General features: G+C 32.3%; 3 protein-coding genes across 3 annotated transcripts; 2 read left to right on the top strand and 1 right to left on the bottom strand.

Moving 5' to 3' along the window:
- Positions 1 to 7,272: 7,272 nt before the first annotated feature.
- Positions 7,273 to 9,668, top strand: LOC123303055 (receptor-interacting serine/threonine-protein kinase 1). The gene is made up of 4 exons (XM_044886153.1): positions 7,273 to 7,581; positions 8,258 to 8,595; positions 9,034 to 9,148; positions 9,661 to 9,668. The coding sequence occupies exons 1-4, from the start codon at positions 7,377 to 7,379 to the stop codon at positions 9,666 to 9,668; spliced, it is 666 nt and encodes a 221-aa protein (XP_044742088.1). The 5' UTR covers positions 7,273 to 7,376.
- A 607-nt stretch (positions 9,669 to 10,275) lies between these two features.
- On the top strand, positions 10,276 to 19,505 carry LOC123303054 (VWFA and cache domain-containing protein 1). The gene is made up of 13 exons (XM_044886152.1): positions 10,276 to 10,786; positions 11,753 to 11,894; positions 12,113 to 12,222; positions 12,520 to 12,714; positions 12,777 to 12,992; positions 13,291 to 13,539; positions 13,773 to 14,113; positions 14,344 to 14,551; positions 14,953 to 15,236; positions 16,443 to 16,918; positions 17,160 to 17,322; positions 17,940 to 18,336; positions 18,595 to 19,505. The coding sequence occupies exons 1-13, from the start codon at positions 10,276 to 10,278 to the stop codon at positions 19,224 to 19,226; spliced, it is 3,924 nt and encodes a 1,307-aa protein (XP_044742087.1). The 3' UTR covers positions 19,227 to 19,505.
- Positions 19,506 to 21,871: 2,366 nt separating this feature from the next.
- LOC123303117 (small G protein signaling modulator 3 homolog) lies at positions 21,872 to 27,073 on the bottom strand. Its single transcript, XM_044886239.1, has 11 exons — positions 26,914 to 27,073; positions 26,647 to 26,846; positions 26,323 to 26,585; positions 25,764 to 26,105; positions 25,258 to 25,586; positions 24,852 to 25,130; positions 24,466 to 24,718; positions 24,237 to 24,404; positions 23,708 to 23,850; positions 23,469 to 23,629; positions 21,872 to 22,830 (listed from the first exon to the last, which is right to left on the bottom strand). The coding sequence occupies exons 1-11, from the start codon at positions 26,980 to 26,982 to the stop codon at positions 22,635 to 22,637; spliced, it is 2,403 nt and encodes an 800-aa protein (XP_044742174.1). The 5' UTR covers positions 26,983 to 27,073; the 3' UTR covers positions 21,872 to 22,634.
- Positions 27,074 to 27,317: the final 244 nt, after the last annotated feature.

Here is a 27,317-nt window from a genome sequence, read left to right as displayed (position 1 = left end):
TTCGAATTAGTTCTAATCAATTCGAACATTGCTTCAAGGGATCTTAGTTTCTATCAACAACGAACTAAAACGTTTCATTCAAAATTTCAAAAGTCATTCAGATGAACTTGATTTTTTTTAATCAAAAATCCCGAAAAATGATATATATAATGGGTGTCTGTTGGATTCTTTCTTGGCTAGGCCAAGCCCTGGTTCCGAAGAAAATTTATGATATAATGGGTTTTGTAGGATAAAAAACAACTTATATGAATACGGCTTATGCTTCTCCGAAACTATAAGCTGAATGGCGATGGACCTTGTTGGACGGTTTCCCCTGGTGGGCGGTTTTCCCCTCTCCACTGGTCTGGATGCTTATCAGGCCTGTGCGCAGATGTTTCAAACTTTTGTTCATCATTTTCTTGAGTAATAGGGAATTTTATTATGTCAAAATGTGATAGTCAGTATTTTTTAACCCCAGAACTAAAAAAAGGGTGTTTGGCCGTTATGGGTGTGTGTCTGTCTGTCTGTGGCATCGTAGCACCTACACGGATGAACCGATTTTGATTTTTTTGGTTTTATTTGAGAGGTAATTTAATGAAGAGTGTTCTTATCTAAGTTTCGAGTGCGAGTTTAGGATTCTGTATCTAAAAAAACTAAAAATTGGCGATGATCTTCCAAATCGGCTCAGTTTGGAAAAGGCTTTAAGGTAAAAGGCAATTTAATGGAAAGTGTTCTTAGATATGTTTCAAATGCGAGTGTAGGGTTCCGTATCCGTAAAATTTGCCGGAGGTTTTCTCTCGTTAGTCTTGCACCAATTGATGATTGTTTTGAATGAATTTAGTTTTAGTATCGTTGTGGATAGGTCTGGATCGTGGAACGGATCTGGATCCTATTTTTATGATCCAATCCTAATTAATTTAAATATTTTGTACAGAATATATTTACGAAACATATCATTAAACCTAAAATATTGAAATGAGATAAATATTGAAAATTTTTATGTCTATTCAGTTTTAATTTTGTTTATTTTAAATGTTCAATGTTACTCAACATTCATGTTACGTCCAAGAATACAGAACCAACTGCAACCTGAACCTTTTTGAAATTGAATCGGAATTCAATCGGACTTTTTTATCAGGGACATTAAAAAAGTCTATTTTTTTATGGGGATTTAACATGTAATTTGATTCAGAGCCTGCATTGTATATCTACTCGCATAATTTGGCGTCCAGTTGGCACTTTAGCAACCCAATAGCGTTCAAATAAAGAAGGAAGCGTTCTCTTGGCATTTAACAAGTTCAAAGTCAAATAATTTCTCAAGGTGAGTGCTGAACGCACCCAATAATATTATAACACATTTGTGAAAAGGTTAGATTTTTGATCAGAAATCTTCTGTATTCTTTGACACAAGATTCTAATACTCAAAAATAATTTTGATACATTTTTATCAAGGAGGTAGGGGAAAAAAACAAATATCTTTTAAAAAAATATATATGTATTCGCGCAAAATCTTAAATAAAGCTTTGATGCGCACGCTTATATTTACAAAAAACAAATGGGTACATCCAATAAATTTTGGAATGCGTTTTACCCAAAAAAATCAAAATACTCTGTACAAATGTCAAACATTTGTTCATAAAAAAACATAAACCTCCTAAAAAAACAATTTTTTTTTGTTCTAAACTTATAAAACGTAATTTTTGTTTGTTTTTTTTTAATCGTTTTTCAAAATCTAGCATTTTAGTATAAAAAACAAAAAGTAGTTTGTAAGTCTATAAGCGTTGTTATCATCGATTTTGTGGAAATCGATGCAAATAATTTAAAAAAATATTGCCATTTTGTTAATAGAAAATATAAAAAAAAATATATCTATATATATATATTATATAAAAACACGTAGTTCACTAGCAATTTTCATTTTATTTTCTTTATACTTTTCATCAGTCATTAAAACATTTTCTTTTCTTATTTTATTTTTTTTATTTAGAAAAATTCATCATAAATATTTGTAAGTCTATGAGAGAGGTTTTGCATGGAGGACTGACTCACTTAAAAATTCATGTTGAAAAATATGGGGTCTTTGATAGTGCTATGTTTTTCTAATAAATATTCACCCAGTCCAAAGGCTTTAATTTAATGGGATTTGGAAAATTTTTGGGGAGAAAATTACACCAGTTTAGATACGAATAACCAATTTCTTTCCCTTAAAGAAAATACAGTGCCGTATTAGCTCATCTCGGCGCCCTTAGGCATTGTGAAAAGTAGACGGATTCGTTTATTTAGCCTTTGTTATTCAACGTGGGGCCCTTTTCACAAAAATTTGTCTTTCTTGTGCATGGAAATGTGGCGCCTTTTTTTAAAAATTTGTCTTTTTTGTTTTGAGCTTTCCCCGGGATCTCTTGTACAGGCAGGGACCTTGGCCTACTTCGCCTAATGATTAAGCCGTCACTGAGTATGTAAGCAAACCCATATCCGTTAAATAAAGAATCTCTTTTAGCATCAGAAAAACAAGGCGCCTAAAATTACATCAATAATCAAGGGATCGTGAATGTTATGTACAAAAATTTGTGGTAATCGATTTTAGGGGTTCAAATTCGTTCCAATCTTTGTAGCTAGTGTAGAGGAAAACAAAATTCTAACTAGAGTTTCTTTGTAGTTTTCCGGCTAAAAATCTTCCTTAATATTTTTTTTAAGAACTTGTGAATGATCCTTAAAAACGTTTCTACAAGATCATTTCTGTTTTGGAAGTACAAATCATCATTGTGACGTCAACGACAATACCATCCATACCACCACACCACCCCCCCCCCTAATCTCTGTTAATTGCATTTTAATTCTTTGTTGATGCCTCCGGTCAGTGGCGGATTTGATGGTGATGGCACCCCAGGTCCAAGGGCCGCCTTCACCATATTAGGCGTCGAGGTTCGAAAATCGAACGTCGCCGTTTTTTTTTATCTTCGTAAATGAACTTGTGGCTCCTTTTTTATACAAATTTATATCGGCAGGTTTCTATAACAATTTTTAAATCAAATTCAACAATATTTTTGGCGCCCCCTTAAATGTTGTCGCTCTAAACCTAAATCTGCCTCTGCCTCCAGTACAGGTGCGTATCAATAAAAATTACGAATATATATGATTGAAAAACAATTTTTTTACACGACAATATTTATCATTCTCAAAAAAAAAAACAATCGTGACAATATTTAAAAAAGGAAAATTGCATGAAATTTTCTCATTTTTGAATCATCTTTAATAAAATTGAGAAGTGAAATCCAGTAGGTACGACTCAAATAAAGGTTCTCAAACACACTTCGCAAAAAAAAAAAAAAAATTAAAAAAAAAAACCGCTTCTAGCTTCGATGAAAAAACACAATATTTTCAGTCATATAATTTTGTGATTCTTGGTCCTTTTGGGGTCTATAAAGTGCTAAGAAGGGAGCTTGAATTTGCTTTTTGCTCTTTTATAAATAGTCTTGAACTCCCATGACAACACTTCGAGTCTTGGAGTAAATAGGAGTTACATTCCTTGTAGAGCCCAAAAGGGCCGTGGGTGCAACACACAGCTGCTAGTTTTTTTTTTTTGCGAAGACCATTTTGTTGATGCTGAGTAATAAATTGGAATGATATTGTTTGATTCTAGTGTGAACTGTGATACTGATAATCGATATCGATAGCATATTTTCGCAAAACCTTTTTTGTTTTTTATAAAACAAATTGTCGTTCTTATACTTCTGTTTTGTTTTTTTTTAGTCTTTTTTACAGCAGTCTGGAAAGAAAACATAGTTGTAGAAAATTTTATTCTTACTGGAAAAATGTTTGAACAGATCACACCATATTTTGGAAAAATGATTAAGCCGGTTATTAATAATAATAATACGTTAAAGGTGAACCGCAAAAGGATTCGTAGCACCTCGGCTAAAGAGTCCTGTATGACCCCCTTAAGAACAACCTATCACCCAAAAGTGAAACGTCATCGGGTAAGGGATGCTATTTTAAGTCGATAAAACTAGGATTCTGTCAAGGCCATAAGCCACGAAGAAAGCCGGGGACCCATTTGCGGGTCCGAGGGTCCGCTGTGCCGAGGACCCATTTGCGGTACACGGATATGCTTTATAATTATTATTACTTCTCAAAATTTAAAAATATAAATTTAAACATCGCCACCAAACTCTGCTGGGCCTCTACTCCCAAATATTATAAAATTTAACATTCAAATAAAAACCGTCCAACCGTCCGTTCCGATTCGAAAATTGAACCTTTTTTTGCCAAACACATTGTGTGATCGTGTCCAAATATTTTCCAAGATTTTTTTCGTAGCGCAAACTTGTTATAAAAAAAAAATGTACAAAAATGAACATCATCAGAGTACTTAGAACAAAATTAAAAAAAAACTGAACTATACTTAGTTACAAATTTTATCATTTACGGCGTTACGTTACATGAAAATTACGTTTTATGACCGTAGCAGTATCGTAACCGTAAATGTAGGCACACTAAGTATCCCAAAAAATAAATATTAAAATATATGTGTATTTATATATGGACTTGGACCTCCTCCTTGGACCTCCACCTGTATACAATTTTTTATATGATTTCTATTTAAAAAAACGAAAGATACGCAGAAAAAGTATTCTTGTATGAAAATTGGAAAATTTTTAAAGGATGTCCCAAAATAAACGCAAAATTTGAATATTTGCGTGGTTAAGGATTGCCAATGTAAAAGTGACGGTTGGCATTTTAGGGATTTTTTAAATGGAAGACTTTTTCACTGTTCAGCAAGGTTTTAAACATAGTAAAGTTTAACCCATCAACAATCGCGTCAACCGTTGAATAATCTTTAGTTGCATGATAATAGATTTACTCAAGCATAAAATATTCTTTAACTTTCTAAAACATAACCTCTACAGGCGCAAAATATTTGACATATGAGCAAATATCTCATCACGCGACGTAAGATTACCGAAATATTGACGCGAGTGCTGAAGGGTTTTAAAATATTTTGTAATTGTTTGTGGTGTTCTTGTAGCATACTTAAAATTAAATATTTCGATTATTTTGATTAATTAGTTCGATTATTTTGATAAAATATTCTAAATACAGTGAATCGGATACGTTTGTTTACAAATATTTTGTCAAATAGCTTATTAATTGCATTTATGAATAAAAATATTTATAATTCATTAAATAATTATATTCCAAAATATATTTTAAATTCACTTTGCCTGTGCCTTATGCTTGCCTTCTAACGATTAAAATACTTTTCGAAATATCGTTTGAAATGAGAACATTGAATATTCTGAATTTATTAGGTTCATCCATCTTAGAAAATGGTTTTTGCTTAAATTGCAATCCATTTTTGTTTTTTCTTTGTTTTAACGATTTATCGTAAAGATCCTTAAAAACATCTTTGAATTTTACCGCATTTACAACTTTCTTGCGTTAATTTTGAAACATCCTTTAAATATTCAAAATTCATGTTTATAGTCATTTTAGGGTATTACCAAGTACTTACTATTGTTTTTTGAACATGTATTCAAGGATAGAGATAGAGAGTGTGTTACAACCAGTGTTGCCAACTTTCAATTTTCTACTAAACAGACGATAGAAAACTACTAAAAAAATCAATAGGCAACAGTGTTACTAGAATATTTTTCGGTTTTTATCACAATCTTTTCGATATTCTAGTAGGCAAAAAAGGAAAGGTAGATTAAAATCACTAATTTTAGTGAGTTGGCAACACTGGTCATATGAAAAAAAGAAGAAATATCAATGAAAATTCGAATATTTGTGTCATTTCCTTGAAAATTCAAAAAAGAAATATTAAATATTGTTGGGATACCTAAGTTTGGAGAAGTATTGGGGGAAATTTGAACCTGAAATCAACAGAGATTTGTTCCGAAACAGACGCTTAAAATGTTTATATTCCACATTGCTATCAATTTCATGCAGCTTTTTTAGTATCGAAGGTTTATCCATAATAAAATTGTTTTCCCAAATGCTTCTCCTACATTGGAGATACTTTTTGGAAGAAATCATTAAAGACAATTCAAGAAAAAGTCAATTTGAGTACGTCAATAAGAGCTCTTTTTATGGAAAAGAACAAAATCACTTCAGCAAGCATTCCAACAGCGCTAGGACATCGCGACATTGTCTTACTAAAAGTTTGATTCCTATGCTCCGGCTGTCGCACTGCGTCAGACGGTTAAGTAAGTATACTTTTATTGTCAAATTTAATGCAAGCGTTGTCTATGATGCGTCTCTGCGTGTACTGCGGCTAAAGCTGGAGAGCCTTGCGGCTATACCTCTCTCAGAGCAGTACTGACGCAGATGCAACAATACATACATATAGACAACACATTGTATACATCAAAGAGTATAGGGTATACATCTGTTGGACCACGCACAACTGACACGTCAGGTGAAACAGTCATGTTTACATCAGTAGTGCGCATCAGACGCACAGCGTCAGCCGCAGCATAGGAATCATACCTTAGCTCCGATCTTCAAAAGCACATATTGATGTACTCAAATTGTCTTCGATTCACATGAAGTTTGACCTAAATCGAAAAATCTGGTAAAGGTATTGTGTTTAGGGTTGCCTCCTTTTTTACTGAATTCTGAAGAATTTATGTTGATATCGGAAAAGTCTACACGGTTTAGGGAATATCCCGATCAAATCTGAAGAAGTGGCAACCCTAAATACGTTCGTTATACGTCAGTGGTATCTGGTATCTAATTTATTTGATGGCATACAAGTTTTCCTAACAAATATTTGAAATGTATAAAAATTTTCGAAATTGTTATTTATTCGTATTTAAAAAATGAATATTTCAAAAATCACAAACAATAAAATCAAATATTATTTTCGAGTTATAAATAATTGTGTATTTTTTTAAATGCAAAACCTTTTCATATTCTTTCCTTCAACCCTTTCGTTCTCCAATCAAAAATTTTATAAACCTAAAGAGGTAAGTATCAAAAGTAAATAAGTCTTTTTTGAGTTATCGTGATAATATTTCTAAGCGTTACAAACTTTGAACTAAACTTAATATACTCGTTAGGAAGGAGGTGGGGGGGGGGGGGGGGGTAGGGCGCAATTACTGCAGAGTGCCTTAATAAATTATAAAGATCCATTGAAAACTCAAAATCGAAATTTTGGGTAGAAAACATTGTTCCCAAATTTATTACTTATATGGAGGTAAACATTTAAAAAGATTGTTTAAAACTATTGCGCAAAATTAGCGCGCATATTTAACTTAGATTAGTGGGATTTCCATTATGATTAATAAAATTGATAAGTGGGGCTACTGCTACTGCTCAGTAGAATTACCCTTTTATTTATTAAATGTCAAATATTTAAATCAGATTCTTTGTTTACAATTAATAAATTTTAAATTATGGATACAGAAAGTGAAAATTTAGTAACAGATGCAATACCGGATCCACCAAGAGTTCGAAAAGTGACACCACAACAAAATACGGAAACTCCAGAGGAAACAAATAATCAAGATGAAGTGCCAAAGAATAATACATATGAAAATAACAGTGATCAAGATACAAAGAAAAAATCAAAAAAGCGAAATACAAAATCGAAAAGTGGCAGTGAGTTTTGAAATATTGTTTGCAAAGTGGTACTTCAAAGAGTGCCGCCTTAAATCCATTAATTTTAGGGTGGAGACTTCTCTCACTTTGTTCTTGCAAGCATGTGAAGTTAGTCCAAAATATTTGTGGTTAGAAGCTATAGGGTAAAATTGTGCAAAAATATAGATAAATTTTATCACAAAAAAGCACGAGAGATATCGTTTTTCTCAGAAACTACTAGCCCAATCGTCAAATGATCCCCATTTTTTTATTTTTTGAGTCAAATTTGTCTTTTAAAGTGAGTTTTATCCAATTCCGAAACAAAAGTTTTTTTATGTTATTTTTTCGAAGGGAACCCCCCTTAAGAACATTACAAAAAATCATTTTTTTCATTCTGATTTTGATAAAGCCCAGTTTATAAAGTAATTTGGACCCTAAAAATACAAAAATCGGATTCATTTTGCGATTGAACAAATAGTTTGCAAGATAACTTCAGAAAACTATCTGAAATATGATTTTTCTCAGAAACTACGCGCCCAATCGTCAAAGGAGCCCGATTTTTTAATTGTATGGGTCAAATTTGCTTTGTAAAGTGAGTTTCATTAAATTCCAAAACGAAAATATTTTGGACTAACTACCCCAAACTTTTGCATACAGTGTGATACAAAATTAAGATTTATAATAATTTTTTGTACAGTTACAGTAAACGGTATCAGCATTGCAAATTCGATAGGTGTAAGAATTGGTAATGATATTACCAATAATCATTATATAAATACAAAAATACCAGGAGGCGCATGCGTAAATGAAACATCACAATCATGGAAACCAAAACACCAGAATGATGACGTGGAAATTGATTTTATAAAAGTAGCAAAACTCTTAACTAGTAATGAAAAATTAGAAACGAAACATTTAGATGTAATATCGGATCATGTTGGGGAGCTTTGGACATTGTTAGGCAAAAAATTAGGATATTCACAGGGTCAATTACAACAATTTAAGATTAACCACGATGAGTTTGATATAAAAGAGGTAATTTTATCGTTGCAGTACCTGACAGATGTTCCGAAAGTATTAGACAACTTCAAAATCCTTTATTTTGATACCCCCTGTATACGGTAATCGGAAAAAATAGATCAGGAAACATACATCCCAAACACAACTGATATTGATTTTTGATAACTCTGTATTGTTGTAATTACGAGTTAAGTTTGTCGACTATAGAGGAGTTGGTTAATACTTTTTTGGAATTCACTGTACTTAGTAACAGGTTTCCCATTTAAAATGATAGACCTTTAAACTTAAACAACTTGCGTATGAGATAAAAAATTTTCTTTTTATTTGAAAGATTATCTGATGGAAATTATTGTGACAGATGATACTAGCTAAAGTAGCCCGCAGTTCTATCATTTTAAATGGAAAGCCATTTATTTTATTATAACATAATAATTAATTACATTATTTTTTTAGGTTATTTATCAAATGCTTCTGAATTGGACACAAATGAATCCAGAAAAGGCAACTGTGGCGATTATTATTGAAAAATTATTGTCATGTAATTTAAAAGAAGTTGTAAAAATTTTTTCTGAGCATAATTTTGATGAATAAAGTTTATATACTTTTTTTTAATTTTTGTAAATTATCTGACTCAAGATATGATGATACCTTCCTAAAAAACCCTCTCCTAGCTTCCTCTACAAGACTGATAATAAGATTAACCGAAATTTATTAAACAAATCAAAATAATTCAACCAAAGAAAGATAGCCACTCTTAGGCACAAAGTAATAAGAGTTTAACCAAAGGAAAATAGCCACTCTTACATACAAAGTAAAAAGAGTATCTTTCTTCTCACTTCCTCAATAGATATAGTATATACTTTAAACAAACAAACATATACATAATAATATATGTAACGTATAAATATAAATATATACAATACCTGTATACATACTACATATGTCTAACGGTTTACAAGATGGGATCGATTGGACTTATCTTGTTCATTTAAGAACTCGAACTTACTTTTTACGTTCTGAGCACGCTATAAAAATTTCAGCTTGATATCTCTTTTCGTTTTTGAGTATTCTTGTTTACAGACGGATAGACAGACATAGGCAACCGAAAATGAACTATTTAAGTGATTTTATGAACACCTATAGCAAAATTTTGTTTGTAACATCAATATTTCTAAGCGTTACAAACTGAATATATCTTAATATTTTTCATATAAAATTTCTGTACTTTTTTTCTAATGATTTTCTAAGCATTTTTTCTGTAATTTTTCCCTTAACAAAATTGTACAAAATGAAGAACATTTTATGATTAGAAGCGAAGTTTTTTAAATATCGTCGAAATTCTATATAAAGAGCGACTTCTCGGATCGATTTCAGACAATTTCTTAGAAAATATTTATTCGAATAGCCAAATGAATTCGAATAGCGAACTGGAATAATTCTTATGTGTTAAAAAATAGAATTTTAAAAATAGCGCGCATAATATTTAATGAAAAAAAAAATCAGTTGAACCAACATAAAGTAACCAAAAGTTGTTTATAAAATAATCGTACACAAAAACATGTCAACATTATTAGTTTTTATATTACTTAGAATTAAAATAAATTAGTGGAACATAAATGTGCAATTTTTATAAAATGTATAAAGAAACCTTGTATAATTGTTTAAAGCATAAACATAAATAATAAACCATCCATAATGTTTTACATAAAAATAATCATAGTATTAGAATTAAGTGTGATTTTAACATCAACATCGTCGACATTGTCGAATCAAACAACAAATTTTCATTCGACCAGTAAAGTTCAAGTGCCTTTTGATACAACAATAAATGGTTATTATTTAAAAGATTTAGCTGCCTCGATCGGTACATTCTTACAGAATATCAGTAATCGTGAACTAGGTGTACCAGTTATGCAAGAAATGTATGATAGTTTAGAATTTGTACCTGTTACACTCAATACTCAACAGCAGATCAATCAATATGCGGATCAAATAATTAATAAGACAATGAAAATTATTGATTTGTTATATCAATACGTTCAATATACGGATTTGGAACAATCGATTTTGTATCCGTGCTCACATGTGCCTTCTACGTATCACATTTGGACAGACACGTACAATCATTTTACGGTTAATAATCATTCACTTCATCGTTTACAATATTCATCGAATTCGAATCATATTCAATTTAATTTATCACAAGGTATGTTACTATTATTTTACTCTCTCTTAATCGAAACGTTTCTAGTCGAAGAGGAGCCTCGCGGAGGAGTGTTCCGCCTGAAAATGTTAGGGTATTTTAATATCACTCAAGAAAATTGATAAAAAAGTCTAGAATTGAATTTTAAAAATCTATTCTTCATTGATATCTGGGAATTTTTTTATTCTACATTAATTTTACCACAATATTTCCGTTTTTGGGTTTGACCTTAGTGAAAGTTTTATATCAGATCCCGATTTTTGGAATAGAAGAAATTCAAATTATGATACCTCAAAAACAGTCAAACAATTTTTGCTCCTTACAGAAAGAAAAAGGTCCAGTGGGCAAAATATCCCCTGTAATTTACCGAATCAAAGAATGGTTACGACAAGCCCATCTTAATTACTGGGACTTTGCGCAGGGCATGCGACAGGCCAAACTATGTATAAATACAGTTTGGCCTTTCGACTGTACTCGTCTGAAATTTACTAGAGCACATCACTTCCATAACATGGGGATCTCTGGTGATCCCATTTGTAGGACTTGGAAGGAGGATGACCAAATCTCCATACATGTTATTTGCACCAGCAGAAATATACAGGGTGTTAGATTCAGAATATTTGGGTCCGAAAACTGGATCCATCTGTCCTGGGAGGGATTCCGACAGAGAAGCTGTGGGCTTTCTGTGTGACGTCTGGCCTCGACAAAACCCTTTAGCTTCATCCGATTTTAATAGCGCCTCCTACCCGAAGATGACTTGTCTTTGGGTGACGAGTCAGGTCGTTCTCAAGGAGAGCACAAAGTACGGTGCGTTACCCCACTTTTGTTTTGTTATTATTATTATCCCTTGAGGCCCTGAAACTACAGTATAGAAACTTGTAGAGGAACTCTTTAGAACCATTGAATTATTCCCGAAATCGTAAAAGGAATCTATGACAAGCATTTTTTAAACATAAAATTGGTTTACAGTTTTTTCAGAATCCATCCGTAATGCATCTCAAAATGGGAATTCAGGAATTAAACAAATATATTTTTTATCCTCACAAGATACAGTGTCAGCCAGTACAGTGAACGATAGTTATTGTACTACATACGATAGTACAAATATTTGGTAAGAACACGTTTACAAGGTGGACCATTTTAATATATAATAGCTCGTTTTGTAGTTAACCAATCAAAAAATAAAACTGCAGAGTTTGATAACCTAAATTGAGTGTTAAAATAACCCGGAGACCTATATCTGATATCAGAACCACCTAAAATGATCCACCCTGTATATTTGTATCTCGAGGAAGGACTTTGTTTTAAAGGCATGAATTTCTATTCTAGGAATGAGTACACATCACGAATTGTTTCTAAGAAAACAAAAAATATTTTAATACTTCTTGAACATGGAAATGGGCTAAGTGCACATCAATTATATTTGGCCAAATCAATGGGTATGTTTTTTTTTTTGTAGCAACTATATTTATATGCGGCTCTACAGGGTGACAAAGAAGATACGAAAATTCCTTTGCTGTTTTTGAATGAGAAAATTAACGCATTCAAATTGGTTTACATCCCTCTCATTTGAAACAACCCTCTTTTTGCATTGGGGGCTAATGACGTATCTCTAAAAATTACAAGATTATTAAATAGGAGCTGGAAAAATTTCTAGACTATCTTCGTAGAGTCTCACATTAATCACACTTTTTCATTTTCTAAACTATTAATGACAACTTTTGCTTAATTTTCAGCAAAAAGTTTTATTTCGATGCTAAAATCGAATGATACAATCAGTGTAATTGCATTAGCCGACACAATTACAATTCCATTTTCGCAGATCGATACCGGTTTCTGTGCGAACGATACAAACAAAACATTTGTAAATGCAACGGAATTTAATAAAGAAAGATTATATAATTTTATTGATTCGTTGGCGAAAAGTAAAAGTATGTATAAGAAATTTTGTCGTTGTTTTTCGAGAAGTTTAATTTTATTTATTCTTTTTTAGATGTAACAAATCATACGTTAGGTTTTGACGAAGCATTTAATGCAATTGATTTATTTTCGAAAATCGATTCGAACATACATAATATTTTCTTATTGTATATTAGTCGAGGTCTTTTATCATCGATAACTGATGCGAAAATTGTTTTTGAGACAATCTACAATCATGGTTTACGATTATCAGTTCCTGTTTTTATCAATACATGCCTTCTGAGAGATGGTAAAGTATTTTAAAGAATCCCGCGACAAATGGAAAAATGATTTCAGTGGATTTATCTAATTTTTCGAATACGAGACGTCTTCGGGTAGGAGGCGCTATTAAAATCGAAGGCAGCTAAAGGATTTTGTCGAGGCCAGACGGCACGCAGAAAGCCCACAGCTTCTCTGTCGGGATCTCTCTCAGGATTGATGGATCCAAGTTTTCGAACCCGAACATTCTAAATCTAACACTGAAATCAATTTTCCACAGGATAGTGTAAAAATTGAATGTTAACTAAATTCAAAAATTTGTTTTCTAGATTCAAAACCGTTAATGTACGAAGAACAATTTTTAACAGATATAGCAAATATAAATTTTACAAAATATATCGCATTAGACGTACCAGAAACGAATTATTTATTAAAAGCTGGACTTGTACAATCGATTAATTCGATATATAATTTAGGATTAACGTCGGCACGATATCATCGAATTTTACATGAAGATACCGATCAATATTTTACGGATTTACGAATTTCTTCACCGAAATGTGATTCTATTGGTAAAGGTAAGCTCAAGCATTCAATTTTTTGTCATGTTTTCTCCGAAAATATAGATATATGTACTGTATCGAAGGTCAACGAAGAGGGTTGTGATTTTCTTATAAATCTGAACAAATGAAAGTCACTGGGATGTTCAAATGTAGCGGGAAGCTTTTTTCGGGATTTTCAACTAGGAATATTCGATATACATCGATATATCGAATCGATCCGATGCTTTGAGAACTTTTCTTTGTTTTAGAACCTACGGTAACAATAAGCCTTGGAATTGGAACAAATTTTACCAATTATGGTATTTTTGGAATTGATATATATTTAAATAATTTATTAGAAGATATTTTGTATACGGGATCTCATTCGAAAAATCCATATCTATTTTTAATCAATTCAAATGGGGCAACAATTATGCATCGATCCTTAAATCAACCGCACACATGTTTGGATCAAAATCAAAATGTGGACATTCATTTGTTAGAGAAACAATTTAATTTGACACTGGTTAAACAATATATGGAGGATGGCGGAGTACCAGTTACTTTCACCGAAAATGGGATTGTTGATCAACATTTTGAAATTCCTCTTGTAAGTGTTTTTTTTTTCTATTTTTATTTTCCTACCTATGACAATAAGTCGAAGGACTTGGGAAACCCAGATATCAAGAAATTCTAATATCGGTCAATAATAATAATACAGAAAAGGGGACCGCAAATGGGTCAATAGCATTTCGATTATGGGGCTCTCTGTATCCTTCTTGAGAACAACGTATTACCCGAAAACGAGATTTTAACTAAGAAAAATTTTGTTTGTTTTAGTATAAAAATGTATTTACATGCAAAGGAATATTAAAATGGTACATAATTTGTATGGTGCTTACGAATAAGGATATCAATCGACGTCATTTTTATTCGAAAAAATTAGCTCGCGTTAGTTTACCACAAAATGCGGATGTGATACACCATCGACTGGATTTATTACCGCCGCATACAGTTTGTCGTCACTTGAAACAAATCACATCTATTGGTAAGTATAACAGTGATGTTTATGCAGTGCAACCTCGATATAACAAATCGGAAGGGAACAAGTAAATATTATATCAAATAATTCGTTAAACTGGAGCTTGTTAAATTGAGGTTAGATTGGTCTAAAATTTGTTATAAAGAGATAATTAATGATGTTTCGGTTTTCCGCGACTGATAAGAAACACCTTTTATCGAAGTGATTACGAAAAATTTGTTATATTAAGGTTGCCCTGTACTATGTATAGATTGTCCTCGATGAATATTCATCAAGTTTAAACCGACCATCCCCTCCTCTCAAATTTCCAATCGTTATGAAATGACTGTCAAATATTACTCATGACCCTAGACCTGCGCTAATGTACCATTTTGACGTAGTGATCTTACAATAAAAATGATTTTCAGCATCTGGTGTTTTATATTTGAGTGCGTCATGTTTTTCATCACCATATTCTCAGCTCCGTTCCAAATGGGATCTAGATGCAACACCGCGCACAATTGAACATTATATGGCGTATTTAAAAGATCATACAAATTTAATTGCGAATCCTGGCTTTAAACCGGATATACGTAATGAAGTATTGTCTTTGTTACATATGATGCACTATTTAAAAATGCGTCATCTTACTGGATCGTTACGTCAGTATGCGGTCCGACGTTATGTTGCATCGTCTGGTGGTGTTTTACAGGTAAGATTTTCCAAATTTTATTTCTGATCAAAGTTAAAACGTTCAGCAGTGTAGAATTATGATGACGGTGAATTTTGATGACGTCATTAAGTTATAAACATCGAATTTATGCTATTACTGCCAAATTTTAACCGATCTGAGTGGAATTTTTTTTGACACCCACTAATTTTAGGCCACACTTTTCCTCTATGATGTTAGTTTTTCGCTACTATTCACCTTTGTACTATATGTCGGGACCAGAACCTCTCATTATAGAAACCTATTAAATTGAGGTTAAATTTGACCACAAATTTGAAAAGTATGGCCCAAATTTAGTAGAATTCCATACTTGGTTTATCAAAATTGGATAAAATTTGGATGTGATAGAGCAAAATTAAAATTTTTGGATTTTGATGACGTCATCAAGTTCTAAAAATCAATTTTATGATATTAGAGCCAAATTTTAACCGATCTGGGTGGAATTTTTTTTGAAACCCACTAATTTTATGTCACATTTTTCATCTATGATATTAGTTTTTCGCTACCATTCACCATTGTATTAAATGTCGGCACCAGGACCTCACATTCTTGCAACCTATTAAAGAAAGGTTAAATTTGACCACAAATTTGAAAAGTATGGCCCAAATTTAGTATAATTGCATACTTGATTTATCAAAATTGGATAAAATTTGGATGTGATAGAGCAAAATTAAAAATTTTGGATTTTGATGACGTCATCAAGTTCTAAAAATCAATTTTATGATATTAGAGCCAAATTTTAACCGATCTGGATGGAATTGTTTTTGAAACCCACCAATTTTGGGCCGCACTTTTCATTTATGATATTAGTTTTTCGCTACCATTCACCATTGTACTAAATGTCGGGACCAGGAGCTCACATTCTTGCAATCTATTAAAGTAAGGTTAAATTTGAACACAAATTTGAAAAGTATGACCCAAAATTAGTAGAATTGCATACTTGGTTTATCAAAATTGGATACAATTTGGATGTGATTAAAATTTTTGGATTTTTCATCAATATTCTGCTAAATTTGGGAACCAGGACCACACGTTTTTGAAACTTATTGTGGATTTTAGGCAAATATTTAATCTACGAGTGGCTGTGATCTCTTTGAATTTTAAAATATTGTAGTTAATTAGTAATTATCATTAAATAATTTTGATAATTGAATGGATTATATTTAAACAATTTTTGTTTTTAATTAGATATATCCTGGAACAAATGTTCAACCTGGACTAGATCCAACAAAACGTGTATGGTATCAACGTGCGTTGGAACATCCAGGACGTGTTATACTAACGCCTCCCTACTTAGATGCAGGAGGTGCTGGTTACATCGTCACATTATCGCATACCGTTTACGAGGGTAAACGGAATTTAATGCATACAACAAAAGATGCTGTTTTCGCAGTAATGGGCATTGATCTGACTCTTGGCTACTTTTATAAATTAATTATTGAGAAAATTCCATTTTGCAAGCAAACAAATGTGAAATGTTTTCTAATGGACGACAAAGGTTATTTAATATCGCATCCAAGTCTGGTGGACCCAAACGGTCGTGGACCCGTCGAACAAATTCATATTGTGAATAAAGAATCGATTGTGGCAAACGATATACTCAATCAAAAATATTTCGTCAAGAAGATTTTATGTAATAATTTTTTGGATGGAACAATGCAAAGGTTTGTATATTCAAAGTGAAGACTAGGGGGCGATCGATCTGAAAATGTAAGGGCATTTTGACATTCTAGAATAGTCAGGGAATTTTAGTAAAAGCTATTGTTAATGATGAAATAATATAACCTAGAATTGAATTCTGAATAGAGGCAGATTAACCATGTCGGATCCCTACAATTTGATCGCCGTCCTGGAAGAGGTCGTAAAGCAAGAATCCCGGTTTTTATCATAATTTGTTTTTTACAGATATTATCAATTTAATACCAGTTTTGTTGGTGTGATTCGAAATATGATTCATGGCGAACATTGCTCCAAATATCAAATTACTTCAATCGCTGGTACCAATTTATTTATTGGTATCGTAAATTCGTCCTGCGAAAATAGTGCCACATTTTGCCCTTGCAGTATGGTATGTATAACAGAAGTTCTTCTTAAAAATTCAAAAAAAGTCTCAAATTTTCATCAGTAGCTATGTACAGTCAAAATCGGTTATAACGACATTAGACCGTACCATCATGATCGCTAGCTTCAATATAATATATATAATAGCTAGATTCAAAAATGACGAATTTGTATCAACTCCCTGCCCCTCCATGATTTGGGGAGGGGGGGGGGCAGAGAGAACAGGCGACTAAAAACTATCTTATATTTGAAGTTGGACCAAAACGCATATAGTGACTGAATTTGATCAAAATCGTTAAGTATCTTCGAAGTTCATTCCTAACAAACTTGTCAACTATAATGACAATTCTTTAACTAAAAATTACCCTCCCCCGAATAAAAACAAAAACCCAGTCGAAAAAATACAAACTGGAACACCAAACTCGATTTTGACTTTGCATCAGATAAAGTATTCTGATTTTTTTGCTGTGTTTTTCATGTTTGTTAGCCAAATGAATAATCCAAGTTTCCGATCTCGAGTGACAAAACATTTAAAATCTAAAAATTCAGGAAATTTTTTGTCTTTCTTCAGTTTTTGTAAATTTTAAACTCTGAGAGATTAATTCAAATTTGATTTATTTCTAGGTTGATCGATTATGTTTAAATTGTAATCGAATGGAACAAAACGAATGTGAATGTCCATGCGAATGTCCTTTAAACCTTCTAAAACAACAAACATGCCCAAATACAAACATCACTTCATCATTCCACAAAAATCCGATTTGTCCAATGATTATCAACGAACATTTCACAGTTGGAAACAGTTTATTCTACACAAAAATATCAAATTTAAAACCATGTTCTAATTTTCATTGTGAGCTATATACGACCCAAGATAGTTGTATGGGAATCATTGGATGTGAATGGTGTCAAATTAATATTGATGGGGAAACTCCACTGGAAATACCCTTTTGTACGTCCTTAAATTCATGTTTTAATGGTATTTTGGGATCTGTTACACCGTATGGAGATAGTACAAATGGTAAGTTAATAATTATAACTCTCTCAGTTTTCGTTTCGCCATGTTTTTGACGGCTTCAAAGAATGCTTTTTTTTAAGAGCTGACTGGGGCCCCAGTTGATTGCAAGGACCTTTTCACTTGTCCAGGATGTCGAGTGAAAAAGAGGGGCCTGGCAAGACCTATCAATAATGTATATAGTGTCCCAAAAAATATACACACTCATTATTGCGACGTTTTTTGTAGGCACTCTATATTAAACATCATTAACTTTTTTTTAAGGTCCAATAACGTCTGGTGATTTATTGGCATCAACGTACTCCGCCATAGGCCCGATTGTGGGTTGTTTAGTAGTCCTATGTCTAATACTATCCTTAATCATATACTTCTATCGACAACACTACATCTCAATTGGAGGGGATGAATTGTACTTAGAAGGTGCTCCCGGTATGGATCAAGGACAAATATCAGGATTACGTGTTAATCATCTCGAAATGGATGACATGAACGAAGAACGTGATGGTTATCGGGACCGTTTAATGGTCTACAATCTAGAAACCGTGTCACCATATCGATTATCGACTGGATATCGTAGACCACACACGACCGGTGATTCGGATCATGGATATTCAACAATGACACCACACGATGAATCGGAACACTTGTCTGTCGCACTCGTGGAACCATTGTTAACCCTAAACGATGAGAATCATTCGGATGTTGGTTCAAATAGTACGTCCATTTCAACAGATAATTGTTTGAGCTCCTCAGTTGGATCACCTCAACATAAATTTGTAAATAGTGGTAATGGGGATACAACAGTGGTGCCAACTACCGTACCCGGTACAACGAATATTCATCGCCATTGTTTGTTAGTTCCAGTGACTGTTCATCGTGATATGGAAACTACTTAATTTTGTTTTTAATTTTTATTAAAATACGCTTTTTAGGTCTCAAATTTTATGATTTTGTACAGGGTGTTTGAAAAAAAAAAACAGTGCTAAAAATGGTAAAATTCATGAAAAATGTGACGACTTTGAAGATATTATTTTACGAATTTGAATAATCGGGTAATTGCTTAGTTCGTATCTATGCATGGTTGGGTACTTGTTGGAAATCCAAAATGTTTTTAACCCTCGACGCAAAAAGAGAGGTGTTTGGCCGCTATGTGTGTGTCTATTCGTGGCACCGTAGCTATAAAACGGGTGAATCGATTTGAATGCTGGAAAAAGTCAAGAAATTTTTGCTATGATCATGAAAAATCAGGGAATTTCATAGGAATATGTATTTCGAAGTTTTTGTTGCATTATTTTTCTCAAACACTCTGTAATTTCGAGTAGATTTTATCTACATCCAAATTTTGAGATCTTTTAATTATTTATTGTTTTAAATATTAAAAAAACCATTTTATTTTTTAGAATAGTCTATTTTGTTAAAAAAAATATCGCAACAGTATTTTATTTATCATTTTAATATTTAGGCCATGCAGATCCACTGGTCTAGAACCAGGTGCAGTATTTGAGAAGCTGTCAAATACTATTAAAGTCACACTTAACAAGTTTTTCCTCTACGAAAATTTTCGTAGCCGGGTTATTCTCTTTGGCCTGGACAATTTTTAATAAAAAATTTAACTCATTTTATCCGACATTTTGAAAATTGCGATTTTTAAAGTGTCGAACATCCGGTTTTGTAATGAATGAATGAATATTCATCAATGTTAAGTTTTCCGTGTGATCAACAATTTTCCAGGGCTCCCTGAAAGAGAAGAAGAGAAGCAACCTTTCTGAAATGGCTCTAGACCAGGCGCTGGGCGTGTAATTTATGTATATTAGTTTTTTGACATCGTAAATTACTAAACTTTATAGACTGTATTTGCCGGATTCAAGGAAAATGAAATCGGAAATGTGTCACTGCCGGCTTATATAACCTTAGAAAATTTATTTTATATTATTAACAATTTAGTTAGAAGAAAATTTATATAAAATTTTCCCGATTTTTATCTAAAATTTTATTTATAAAAAGATATTTAGAATATTTGACTGTAAATTTTAATAACACGGGTAACTTATTAATTTCGAGTATCACATACTTTTTTTAGAAAGGTTTTACTGTTCATTTACGCATTATGTGTATGAAATAGTTTTTATACAAGTTTAACTGTATTTAAAATATTTTTATTTACTGTGTAAATAATATTTAATGCAGCTTTCATTTTTTTTAATTATTGAATGTGCCAATTAATTAGATTAAATTTTTAAATTATAAAACCATAGACTTAAGGAATATACAGCGTTGTCAAGCCAGGCCTGGGGATCTACATCATTTTTAGTCATATTTCCCCCGAAAATATAAAGACTTAGCATTGTTTCGAAGATCTACGGAGATAAATGACGGGTGCATTATCCCTAAAACTCCAGAAACATACAAGCTAACTCGGCGGGGTATTTAAAATTTAAACGGCTAGAATGGGGCCAGGCCAACTTACGTCCATTCGTTTTTAAAAAAACATGAAAAGCATAAAATCCATTTTAATGAAAAACCTTATTTTAGAAGCTTCTAATGAGGGGAAAATATGACTTAAGTGATGGAATGACCTGCTACTTACAAATTTTTTTAACGCTGTATGACTTTTTTTGCACAATTCACAGAGACTGAGATGGATTATTTTACAATAAAATCCCACCAAAATTAAAAAATGTCCGCCAATTTTTTGATACTGAAGAATTTTTACAATTTTCGTACTTAAATAAAACAAAAAATGTATTTTCTCCTATATTTGGTGTAAAAAAAAATAAAACGAATAAAAAAAACAATTTAAATTTGAAATTGTCATAAATATTTATTTATCTGTTGTTAAAATAGAAGAGTGTTCTCTTTTTTTATTATTTTCATATCTTTGTACATAACTTTATTTTTAATTTTTTTACAATTAAAAAATTTATACTTAATTAATAAAACAAATTAAAATTGAGGGGAGAATCTACTTTAATAACTCAAAAAAAATCACTTCTTTTTTAATCATATTTACTCTAAAAATAATGATCTATGAACTGTATTGAAAGTCACGGGGAGTGGGCGGAAGAGTAAGTTATAAATCCGTTTTATAACTACGAGATCACGATTTATAGTGTTTTGGGAAAATTTGATATGGCTCTAATATATTTTTTAAACAACTTTTGTTTGAAACATTTTTTCATAAACATCATTGTTTACCCATGAGGGTGCAAACTAAGACAAAAGTTTGGTGTCCACTTTCTCCAAAACTATAAACGATAGACACTTGAGAGACAATTTGCAGGTAGCTTCAACTAATGGTCTTTTGCAAAATTCTCGAAAACGAAAAAAAAAATCTAGAAAATATAGAAAATACTATTGAAAAACTTTGACAACCAAAATGTTGCCCAAAAGGCCGCTATGATTGTGTTGGTTTTTTAAACTTTTCTAATTTATTAAAAATAATGCAAGGACTAACAACCAACACTTTCTATACAGGGTATTTCAACAATTAACTCAATTTCTTGGTTTCACTTGTTAATTTAATTGTTGATAGAGATAAAAATAGTTAAAAAAAAAAAATCGAATTTCCCCTTTTATTTCATTAAAGTAGTTTCTCCTTTAAAATATTCGATAAATGATCTATCAATTCAGATGATTTTCCTTAAAATACGTTTTATTTGGTAAAATCATTAGGCTCATTACCTCCATCTATTACTAATTTAAAGTCATAAGAATTTATTGATTTAAAATATTACGTATATCTGAATCTCAATCTTATAAAATGTCCCTTCTCCCCGTTCTTGCAAACAGCCCCGTGTTTACATATTTAACCTTGCAATGCATTGTGTTAAATTCAGCTGTCTACTCGAACGTCAATTTCAACGCACGTATTAGCAAACGTGCGTTGAAATGGAAACATCGTATGACCGCAGCTTTGATGAAAAATTTTTATCTTATTGTTTGGAGATCAAGATCGAGTTATCGAATATTTTAATAAAAAGTATTGGATTAAATGTTCGCCAAAAATCAAAGTCCAGTCTTGTATTAAATAATATTTTGGACGAATGATCACTGATTTTTCTACTAATAAAACTTTTTTGCCGAAATTTAATCGAATACTAATCGGTTTAATATTTTTCGAACAGATTTCGAGATGTTTCGTTTAAAATATTAAAACATTTTTTTAAATAAAAAATAAAAAGTTTCATGGAAGAATTATAGGAATGGCAGCGAGACTACTATATTTTTATAGATAATTATTTCGGTGGTGAAAACAAGGTAGGATTTTACTACCCCATCAATTGTATGGTTGTACCCGAAACAATTCAAAGATCCCAACTGAATAGATGATGTTTCACTAGCATATCACGTACACCATCCTTTAAGGGTTGGCTGTTTATGTCCTTTTTGACTGGAATTTCCCAATCTGGATTCAAATTGAATGATAATTGGGATAATATTCGTAATTCACATTTAATTTGAACCCATCCTGGGCTATTTACAAACGACCATGGATAATACCTTAAAAAAAAAAACAAAATTTAAGCCTAATAAAAAATATTACTTCGGGCAGTGAAGATAATACAATTCTGCTAGGATTATTTCTAGTAGGGAGCAAGAACTGGATGTCAAAAAATGTAAAATTTAATAGATCCCACTATATTTGAGCAACTGGAACACAAAACATGTGGTGGATGATATACAGACCCTTCTTTCCCATTGGGCATTGTGGGTCAATGCTCAGGACTTCAAGATTAAGTGTAAAAAAAAGGATCCGAATGTAGCTCTCGTGGTAGTGCCCACTATCTTGAGTTCTATGAATCCCCCAAATTGTAACGAAAAAGGTCCCCGCGGAATGAAGATTGGCTCAGCCAACCAAAAAGCAGTGTGAAGATTTTATCCATAGAGACCTCACGAGGAAAAAGTATACAGGGCCCCCAATAGTTTAAAGGCGGCCCTGGTGATAAAAAAAGTATTTTTTTCCTCGAGTTCTATGGATCCCCCAAATTGTAACGAAAAAGTCCCCACGGATTAAAGATTGGTTCAGCCGACCAATAAACAGTGTGAAAATTCTATCCATAGCCCCATGAGGAAAAAGTGTCCAGGCCATCTGATAGTTTAAAGATGGTCCTGGTGATAAAACTGTTTCAGAAACTTACCATTTTTGTACAACTTCCACACATGAACATAAAACTTCCATCCACAAATGTAACACTTGCTCATTTAAACCTAAACAAATTAAACTACGTAATTTAACATCCATTTGCGCATGTGCATTGTCATGAGAGTGATTTATTGCTTGTACACATCGATATAGTAACTGAAAAAACAAAAAATAGAGGAAGTAGGTTCGATGCTCTAGGCTCTACGACCAACAAGATTTATAAGATATTTTTACCTCTTCAGGAGTTAAAACTTTACCATCTTCGTCCAGTCTATACGTTTTACAAAGAACTAATCTACTATACACTGAATTAAAATCACGTTCAACTTCTTTTGTGGCAGCTTCTTCGATAAATAGCCATGGATGACATGGTCCACCTAGGAACAAACTTTAATCAATAACTCGTATATAAAATATTTTGCCCGCTTTACCATAAGTTCAATTTGAGTAAGAAAGCGATTCCTCTATATCAATACGCGACAATTTTTTAAACATAAAGCTTCGCTCTACTGAGAGGTGTCCAGATCTGTTACAAGAAAGGACACAGTGGGACACATATCAGTATTTTCTCAGACATTCAAGTCGCACTTCGGGCTTTTGGGCTCCCGAACAAGTCACAAGTCTTCAATCTAAGGTTGTTTAAAAATGCTTCGAGGAATTGAATTATCTGACATTTATATGTTCGAACATCTTATACAGCGGACAATATTTCGTGGAAACATTACTTGTTTCCAAACCCCATGAAAGAAATAATTTTACAAACCTAAAAATGACGGTCGTTTCATTCCATGCTCCAAAGCTTGTTTTATTGCTGAACAAAGCGCACCACGTACCAAATCGGTAACAGTTTCCGAGATACTATCATCACCAGCGCATGTATATTGTTTACTTCGTTCATCGAGCAATTCAACAAATTTTGCAGGGAACCAACCTAAAATATAATTTCCCCCCATAAAAATCGATTTTTTTTAAAATTCAAACTTTGTTGTTACCTCTTAGACCGTTTAGTTCCCCAATCCAACAATGTTCGTCCTTTTGACTGATGATCGTAATGATATCATTTTTTCGGAAACCTAATTCGTCATCATCATGTCGCTCAAAATCTAATAAAGCTTTTGCACGCCGTTTACGGCTTCGTGATACATTCACATAATTGTCATGGTCAGCTGTATGACTTTCCATTGAATAATCGGCAATTAAGGATATTTGTAATTTTGGTTCGGCCGCCATAAAATGTCTTGCCACCTAAATTATTTTAATAAAACAACGATAAACAATAGCAGTAAACATATAAAATCGCACACAAAAGGCAATTTCTCTAATCGATTTCCCTGATAATTTCTGATTTTCTTAATTGGTACGAACTCTATTTAATTACCTGTAAAATGGCTTCACGTAAATCAACCAAAATTTCAGTTTGCTTAACATTTTTACATTTAATGTCGTCTTCAGTGCCCTCATCTCCGAAAAATAACATTTGAAACATTGATTTTTGTTTTTTCATTTGTCGTCTTGCTAAATGTTGCTTGGGAAGATTCGGTGCAGCTTCTGGATTACCCACAAGTGTACCTTGGTCAGCCATTAAGTATGCTAAATGCCGTCGACGATGTGTTTCTATCATTACTTCGCTTAAAAAATTTACTAAACTTTGTGCTACCTGCAAGTTATAACAAAATTCATCATCAAAGTTGAAAATAGGGTACAAATAATTTCAACCCTAATTCTAAGTCCCTTGGCGCTCGTACTACCTTAATAAAATAAGTACGTGATATTTAAATACTTACTTCTAAAATTTTATCAATATCATCTATATCACCAGGTATATCGGATAACGCGTTAAATATTTGGGCGGAATTTTCTAATTGTTTTAATTCGGGTTCTTTTAATTTTAACATTGCTAACGTTATCTCAAATAATACAATTGATCCCTCAAAAAATAATAAATCCCATATTCGTAACAGAATTTTCATGTGGACCACACTAGCAAATAACGTTAAAAACCAATGTAACGTTATCAACGATAGCTCAATGTCGTGATTTTTTAATGTTTCATCCACATCCGGTAAATAATTAAATATTAGCGTACGTAAGACTCTTTGATCTGCTTGAATACCTGAAAAATAATTTTATTTTTTGTAGATTAAAATGTCAAAACTAACTCGAAGAATATTAAAATATATAACTCGAGGGAAGCTTCAATTTTAGAGACACCTTGGTCGATAAATAAACTCCTTAATTTTTCCAGAATCTCAGAATTCCCTAATATTTCCCATGATATTGTCTTACTAACCAATTAAAGTTGGACTATAATAACTGGCGGGTAGAAGATCTTCAACAATGGTACACATCATCCAGAAAGCATCATCTTCCTCCATCATCAACAACAAAGATCCCACAATCATTCCCATTCCCTGACAGTATCCAATATCTGGATACAACCAAGCAATTCCACGTAATATACGACGAAGTCTCGGCACACCTGTACTGTTCATATGACTAAAACATGCGTTCGTCGGCATTGTTCGGAGCAGATCTTTCTCAATTTGTTTGGAGGTCATTAGTGCATCGTTACTGGAAGCCTTCACAACATCTTTGTAGCTAATCTCCGATTTTTGTTTCTTCTCCAATGCGCCTAAAACAGTCCATAATTTGTATTAATCTTTTAACCCTTCAGAGCGGTTGCGTAATAGCGTGAGATTTTCTCTCATCACAAGAGTAATGATTATGGCACGAAAGAAATCAGTCTAAAGGGTTAAAAGGTCCCAAATTTTGGGCTAGAAACTAGAGAATTGTATTTTGTGGAAAACTTATTAAGGTTTTTGGATAAAATGAAAGAAAACTTTCTTTACCTGACATTCGCATCCACATTTGTGGACGTAATGAATTTGGTATACCAGCTCGAACCATTGAACGTAATTTTTCGGTTCGAGGTAAACGTACATCCACTTTTTCCCATGTTAAATCTGATATTTCTTTATTATGTGAAAATTCTAGATGTGCCACCCATTGTAATCGATGTTGTGGATCCTCCACAAATGGTATGCCTAATAATTTATTGGAATTTTGTTCGGGACCATCTTCTTCTTCAACCCGAAATCCAAATTCATCGAATCTATATAATACATTTTACAATAAAAATTTTATGTCGAAATTATGATTTGTTTGTTATTTACCGATAGTCAGGTTGTGAATTTGGATCTTCTGGTTGTCCCAATTTCGCTAAAATATCTTGTGGCCACATGCTTGGTGTTAAAGCACTGAATGGGCCACCTGGACTTGGTATTAAACCATCTGTTACCGTTAATCCTTCTACAATATCGGATAAAATTGTATCATTATCGAATTCTTCTAAAACATCTGATTCAATTTTTTTCTGAAATAATTCAAGGTTTTTTTTATCGAAAACATATTAAAATTTTTTAAATAAAATTTATAATTACGTCATGATCCTCTTTGCCCACGTAACCGTCGTGGGGTCGATTACTAAACAACGATTTCGCTATCTCCATAATTTATTTATTTATTTATTTTAATTTTTTTAATTATTTATCAAAAATTTGACATGGTTCTTCAACGTAATCAAAACATCCACGCATCTGTCAATGTCATTTCTGACACTTCGTCGTGTTACCAACATTAAAATTGTATCTGTCAATTTAACAAAACCTTTAAAAATTCATAAAATCAAATATTTAATTTATTTAAAAATTCACTTATCAAATTGTAGATAAAAATTTATTGATTTCAGTCTGGATTTGTCATTTAGGGTGGTTAAATCTGCCTACTTGGAATTTTTTTTATCTTTGATTTATAGAGCAGGAAGTCATTATACAAAATTTATACT

The sequence above is a fragment of the Chrysoperla carnea genome, chromosome X, assembly GCF_905475395.1.
Source record: "Chrysoperla carnea chromosome X, inChrCarn1.1, whole genome shotgun sequence".
In the NCBI taxonomy this organism is placed as follows: Eukaryota; Metazoa; Arthropoda; class Insecta; order Neuroptera; family Chrysopidae; genus Chrysoperla; species Chrysoperla carnea.
The sequence above is the reverse complement of the archived record's forward strand: the minus strand, read 5'-3'. Positions and strand labels throughout refer to the sequence as shown.